Source organism: Bison bison, unplaced genomic scaffold (genome assembly GCF_000754665.1).
Source record: "Bison bison bison isolate TAMUID 2011002044 unplaced genomic scaffold, Bison_UMD1.0 scf7180017864302, whole genome shotgun sequence".
Classification (NCBI taxonomy): domain Eukaryota; kingdom Metazoa; phylum Chordata; class Mammalia; order Artiodactyla; family Bovidae; genus Bison; species Bison bison.
Genome location: NW_011494874.1, coordinates 972,027 through 979,267, shown reverse-complemented (window position 1 = coordinate 979,267; position 7,241 = coordinate 972,027). Strand labels below are relative to the sequence as shown.

Below are 7,241 nucleotides of genomic sequence, written 5' to 3'. Positions count from 1 at the left end.
GCCGGGGGTGGGGGACGCGGAGTGGACAGGGTGGGGCCAAGAAGGGGGCAGAGAAGGCCGAGTCACGGGACGCCTGCATTTCGAGTCGGGTGACCCTGACACTGGTGACAACACACGTTTGAACAATGACACGTGTAAGGCCGTGTGACGGGTCCAGCTGCAGATGGAAAGAGGACACGAGTGTGGACAGGGGAGGGGAGAAGCAGCATGTGGTTTAAAAGGACAGAGCTGGGTGGCCAGCAGGGAGCTGAGGTGGGAGCACTGGTGAGGGAGGAGGGACGGCCTGCGCTCAGGAGAGCCTCGTGTGCACTGTCCACACGGCGTGGCCACTAGCATCAGCAGGTAAACATCCATGAAAACAGCAAAGGGGCCACCTGGAGTTACCAGGAGGCGTCAGAGTGACGGGATGAGAAGGAATTTCCAGAGGAGGAGGGGGTGGTTCTGGAGGGGAGTGCCCGGGGCAGACAAAGGGCAGCAGCGGCCTGGGGGGGGATGGGGGCGGGGCGGGGAGAGCGAGGCCAGGGGCATGAAACAGCCGCCACCCAGGTGGACAAGGAAAAGAAACAGGCTGCCCTGCAGTGGTCACCTACTTTTATTTATAACCTTCCCTCCTCTAGAGGAGGGAGGGCAAAACATTCCCAGATTCAAGAATCCTTCTGCACCGGTAGCAGAACTGAGATAAGATGCCTGAGGGTTTTTTCCTGGCTGCATCAGGCCCGTGACATCTCAGCTCCCTGACAGGGGCTGAACCCACGCTCTGTGCAGTGGAAGCTTGGGAGTCCTAACCACTGGACCGCTGCCCCCGCAGACACACCCAAGGGGGCTCTCAAGAGAGAGGCACCTGGCCGGAGCCGACACCGAGAGGGATGGGTGGGAGAGGCTGAGGGCCTGCTGACAGAAAGCAGCAGCTCTTGTCAAGAAGGGAAGGACGGACAGACAGAAGGAAGGACAGACAGAAGGAAGGAAGGTCCAGATGTGCAAGGACTGTGGTTCTCACCAGCTGGGCTCCGTCAGACCTTTCCTGACATAGAAACTGCCTGTTTATGGATTTATTTAAGGCGCCTCACTTACCTCTGCTCTTTTCAGCATTTCCCACTTGTTAAGGATTTTCATGGCGTATATTCGTTCAGTGTTCTTCATTTTGACAACAGCAACCTGTCATACAAATGTGAGTTCAACAAAAATTCAGTTAACGAAGCACAAAAGGTCAGCAGCACATTTCATTAATTACAGAGAAAACTTAACTGCCTGGAAACCCTGGAAAATGAGCTGTTAAGGAAAGTAAAATTTTCTATTTAAGTAAAGATTTGCCCTTTTAAGCATCAAAACTCGATTCTAGGACTTCCCTGGTGACACAACGGGTAAGACCCCACCTGCCAACGCTGGGGACAATCCCCGGCCTGGGAAGGCTGCATGTGCCTCGGGGCAACTACAGCCCGATGCGAAACCCCAGAGCCCACGCCCCGTGCTCGGCCACAGGGGAGGCCACTGCAGAAGTCTGAGCACCACACCCAAGACAGCCCCTGTTCTCTCGCAGCTAGAGAAAGCCCGAGCAGCAAAAAAGGTCCAGTGTAAACAAAAATAAAAATAAATTGATTAAAAAGAAAGTCGGTTCTAGCCACATGCGGCCTGAATGACCTCCGTCGCCGGCTCAGCCCCCATCACTTCGGAGCTGAAGCACCAGAGCACGCGGTCTGCTGGCCTCTCTCTGGGGTCTGCACATTTACACAGCGATGGCTTTGCATTCTGTCAGGGGCTCCCAAGCTCCCCTCCTGCATTCTGGGGCTTCATCTCCCGGCACACCCACCCCCCTCCACCTCTCAGTCCTATGGCCAGCCCTGCATGTGCCAGGACTTGCCTCTGGGATTTTTTCTTCACAAGGGCAGTGAGTAACTGGGGTAGGGGATGTCTTCCTATATCTCACTGTTCACTGAACCCAGTGTGGGCAAGACGCACTGGGCAGAGCAGCTGGTGCTCTCTCTGGGCTGGTGCAGCAGCCCTACCGCAGACCATCATGTAGCTCCAAGGGCTTTTCAGGTGGAGCTTATACACGTTCACAGAACAAAAGTGGCCCATGAGGTATGTTGCGACACGCGCGTGCGGTGCTGTATGTGGTCTCAGCTGTTACATAACCATGTATTTACAAAACGCGGGTGAGAGGCTGTGGGACAAGATAGCCTGAGCACCACCGTCTCGGCTAATTTGCTCTTTCCCTACAGGGAGCTCCAAAGTGTAAGCTGGGCAGATTCACTTCTTTGTGCCTCAGTTTCTACAACTAGGAAATGGACAACAGCAGGACCGTCCTAAGCCTGCCGTGTGAATCAAGACTCGACACGCTCAACACGGCTCAGGGTGGTTTAGGAACATAGGTATTAGCCCTCAACATGCTGGCTGTCAGCCATATTCGTCAAGGTACAACTCAAATGCCACCTCGTCCAGGAAGTCCTCTTGGACTGCTGCTGCTGCTAAGTCGCTTCAGTCATGTCCGACTCTGTGTGACCCCAGAGACGGCAGCCCACCAGGCTCCCCCGTCCCTGGGATTCTCCAGGCAAGAACACTGGAGTGGGTTGCCATTTCCTTCTCCAACACATGAAAGTGAAAAGTGAAAGTGAAGTCGCTCAGTCATGTCCGACTCCTAGCGACCCCATGGACCGCAGTCCACCATGCTCCTCCGTCCATGGGATTTTCCAGGTGAGAGTACTGGAGTGGGGTGCCAGTGCCTTCTCCTGGTCCCCATCAAATCTAAAATGAATTCTTCCATTGCTGCACATGAGATGTGATGTCTGCACCATCGTATGGCGCCTCCTACCCTATATAAATAAATCACTCACTCGTTGCCCTAAGTCCCCATCACAAAACCATAAGCAGTGATACTGACCCCTGCACCTGGGCTCTGCTGCCAAGGACTGCCACACACAGGGATAGGACAGAGAGTTACAAATACGAACCACTTATTCCCCTGCTTTCTAATCACCACCACACAGCAACATCATCGCAGCGGCCACAGGGGTGACATGCACAGAACACCGCCTGTGCCCGGGCTGTGCGGAGCAGCAGACCCTCTCCCTCAGCTCGCCCTCTCCAGTCCTAGATGGTGGCTCCTTCTAATACCGTCACAGGTGTGCCATCTGAGGTGCAGAGCCTCATTCCCACAGGTGAGTGCTGGGAAGGACTGTCTTAGCACAATGGTCACAATTAGATATAATCCTCCCAGAGCCTGCAGAGGGTCGGAGGTACGTGCCCTGCACGGCTGGGCTCCCAGCCAGGTCCCCTCCGCATGAGTGCCCACAACCACCCTCTGGCCCTCACCCCCTTCACCTCGTCACCGCCACTCCAAGGGCCGCTCCCCTCACACCACACCTAAGCGGCTGTCTGTCCGCTGCCGATTCAGAAATCACTGACCAAACTCACTACAATTCTGAATAAATTAAGAACAACAACAAATGAACATTTAGTGAGCTCTCCAACACGTCTAAGGACAGGAACTCTGAGCACACGCTGTCATCATCTGAGGAGTGTCTATTTCTTCCTGGGAATCAGCTATAATCTGGGTGGGTAAGATATAAGTGGAGGAAAAAAACCTGTTAGTACTTAGTACAGAAACGGTCTAACCTGGTAAGCAAGGCAGAGCTGCTGACCTTTGAGAAAAAGAACGCGATTCTGAAAACGACAAGCATCAGTGACGACCCAGACCTTACCAGGAACGACACGCAGACCACAAGAGAGCGCGGCTCTCGAGAGGAGCCCTGCCGGGGCACAGAAAGCTTTCAGAGAGCACCCAGGACGGTTCTGATAAAGTACACGTGCACAGAGGCAGGGGAGGAGGGGGAGGGAGCGCAGGCGAGAGCAGCACAGCTATGCCAGGATCAAGAAAATGAGATGAAACGCCAACAAAACGGTATCTGAGTAAAGGGCTGGACCGGTCTCTGAACCGCTCTATGCACACAGCTGTTCTCTTAATTTGAACCTGTTTCTAAACAAAGCTTTCACAGCTCTGCTTCTTTAAGTCATCCTAGGAACAAGGGGCAGCAGCACAGGGTGGCTGGACACGCGGGCTTTGCGTCAGGCACAGGGGTCAGCGCTGCCCCCCACCGCCCACCTGCGGCCAGGCCCCCGCTCTGCGACTCAGCCTCGCACCTTCTCCATGTCCATGAAAGCATGTGAGGCCTGTGGTGCCCAGCACACGGTCACCCTCAGGGACCTGCCGTCACGTCCAAAGCCACGGCCCTGGGCACCGCACCGCGGAATCCGGGGAGTAAGCCCCCACTGCAGTACAGGGTCGGAAGAACCTCCCGGGCCACTTCTCCACACTGAGGGGAGGACAGAGACGTGTTCAAAGCTCAGCAACAAGCCAACACCCTGAGACTCCAAGCCCTGGCTGAATAATAACCTAGAAATTTCACTGAGCTCTGCTACAATTTTGAGATAAGAGGGACATACTCCACTCCAAGCGGACTCTGCAAGTTCTTTCTACAGGCAGGGCTCTTGAACAGTGCCGCCACAGTGTCAGAGGCACAGGTGCACACACCTGTCTACGCATGGTACACACACCTATCTGTGTACAGCTGCACACACAAGGCGGATCTGCACACAGACTCTCCCCCATCCCTGGCTTGTCACGAGGAAGCAATCATTCAATTAGAACCACGTGTGAAAAACACTCAGGACACAACAATGATTAGGGTATTCCCATTCCCACTATCCGCTGGGTGCTCTGGAGACAGAGGAGCTGAAACGGGGCCACATTTCAGGCACGTGATGACAAGACCACTCCTGGGAGGAACGTCGGTGATGGGAAGGGGAGCCGCAGAGCCCAGAACTCCAGCTGCGCTGGTGAGGGCGGCGCCTGTGTGCAGGCGGGCCGACGGACACAGGACGCCTGGCCGGGGGAGCTGGGTGAGGAGGGCTGGTGTGGGGGCCCAGGCCACAGAGCCCAGGAGGGCTGACGATGTACCTCTCACAGAGAAGCTGCTAAACCTGGAGAGGGAGCCAAGGCTGGACTCCAAGGATGCATCTCTCTTGATCCGGGAGAAACTGAAAAGTGATCAACGTTATCTTCTATGAACATCGGAAACTGACTTTTGCATTAAGTTCTTTGGCAAAAAAGAGCACTGAAGATAACTGTCAAGTCTTCTGGCACAACAACGTCCCCCCTGGTGCTTTTGTTTTCTCCTCCCGAAGGCCATCCCTGTCCTGCCCTGGGGTCTCCTCCTGCCCCCCACCCTGACACCCTACAGGGCTTGCTGTCAGTGTGGAGCTCTGCGTGGCCAGCGCTGTGCCCAGCAGACCACCCCGCTCCTGGCACAGGGGAGACAGTCGGTGGAAGAGTATACTGAACTGAGCTGGGTTTCAGTTTGAAGAGAGATCTGCTGTTTCTCCGTGTAGCTCTCTTTTTCCCTGCTGGGGGAGGGCAGGGCTCCCAGGAGGTGGGGGCTCCGGGGAGAAAGGGGAAGGACTTCTCCGGGAACAGGATGCTCCATACTGACTGGGGAGCTGGTTGCAGAGGAGCAGATGACTGTCGTAACTAGAACCGTTCACCCAGATCTATGCATCTCATGGGGAGGTACACCTCAGTATCTGAAAGCAACAGCCAACGTCCCCGTCCCGCCCCAGCCTATAGCCGGTCTGGGGTCGCCCCGGGTCAGAGCTGCCCCCAGTGGCAGGCCTCCCCCTCCCTCTGCAGCCTGGAGAGATCTGCTCTCAGGTCTTCGGGGGGAGAGGAAGGTATGAGGACGACAGGTCCCCCACAGAGCGTGGGCCGGGGCCTGACCCGAGGCCGGGGGTTTCCACGGAAGAAAAAGAGCGCGACACACAGCCACCCACGTGTATGCCAGCAGGCCAGGCTTTCTCACGCAGGTACTCTGAAGGCGTTTTCATCTCAGCTGTCTCCTTCTGTGTATTCTACTCAAGCCCTGCAGATACAGCAGGGCTGTCCTCAGGTGCTGGCAGTGCAAGAATCGTCAAAAATGCTGAGATGTTTTCTAAAACAGATGCCAGTCCGCAGCAGTCATGAGAAGCTCCAGGGCAAAGAAGCCATCTCATTAAACCCTGCTCTGCTTCCTTCCGCGTGTAGTGTGAAGTGTACGCCGTGCGCGCAGAGTCACTGGCGAGCAGAGCACACGCGTGGCTGGGACGTGACAGGGCGCTTGGCTCACCAACACACACAGCTCCCGGCCCAGGAGCGCTGAGGCAAATCTGAAGGAGCGGCATTACTGCCGTTCAGTGAAGGGCCCCCTGCGAACGCACCGGATCCCGGCCTGCTGCTGGGCTCTGAGACAGGAGGTCAGCGGCTCTGGCCCGGGTGCACAGGCTGCTCCCATCTGTACCCCCCCACACACACACAGGCCTGGACTCAACCCCACAAGGACAGACGGGCAGCGGGCAGGCTACCAACAGTGAGCACCGCCGAGACGATCGTTCCTTTTTTCTAAAATGGCTGCCAAGACTTTTTTCAGCTGACAAATGGATAATTTTAAAAACTTACTCTGTCAGAAAGAACTATTCTGGTCCAGACAATATTTAGGGTAATTCACCAGTCACCACCTTTTGTTTTTTTTTTCTCCTTTTTGTTTTTTTTTTTCTCCTTAATTCTATCTTTCAGATTTTATCCACCAAGAACTCTCCAAATGATACCAATAAATTACCTCATCTCAAAAATCAACGTACAGGACCCTAGAAACGCTAGATAACAGTTGATAGGCAAAACTGAAGGATGGGAGGGAAGGGAAGAGGGAGGGAAGAAGTCTACCTTACCTCACCAAAAGCACCTCTTCCGATCACTTTAATGATCTCAAAGTCTTCTCGATGAAGCTGCATTTCCTTCACCAGTTGTGTAAACGGTTTTGCTACAAACGAAAAGAAGTCAAATTAACAATTTACTCTAATAAGTTGATAACAGGTAAAAATTTTATAATTGGGGCATTCTAAGAAGTTATATTTTACTTAGAAGCAGTTTACTTTGTAAATGAATACTTTTTAAAACATGTAATATATCTGTAAGGATTCCCTTGGCAACTCAGTGGTAAAGAATCCACCTGCCAACGTAGGAGAAGTGGGCTCAATCCCTACAGAAGGAAATGGCAGCCCACTCCAGTATGCTTGCCTGGGAAATGCCATGGACAGCCTGTGGGGTTGCAAAGAGTCAGACACAACGTGGCGCCTAACACCAACACTTGAGAAGTCATGGACAGCCGGAGAGTCGGCGTGTACACCAGACTAAGGTGGGCATCCGTACTGGACAC

General features: G+C 54.2%; 1 protein-coding gene across 1 annotated transcript in view; it reads right to left on the bottom strand.

Moving 5' to 3' along the window:
- CDC42BPB (CDC42 binding protein kinase beta (DMPK-like)) overlaps positions 1 to 6,845 on the bottom strand; it is a 56,640-nt gene extending 49,795 nt beyond the window's left edge. The window contains exons 1-2 of the mRNA XM_010851414.1: positions 6,754 to 6,845; positions 1,072 to 1,155 (exon numbers count right to left, since the gene is read on the bottom strand). Of these exons, the coding sequence (XP_010849716.1) occupies positions 1,072 to 1,155; positions 6,754 to 6,816 (147 nt within the window). The 5' untranslated portion in view covers positions 6,817 to 6,845. The remainder of the gene's footprint in view (positions 1 to 1,071; positions 1,156 to 6,753) is intronic.
- Between the last annotated feature and the right edge of the window lie 396 nt (positions 6,846 to 7,241).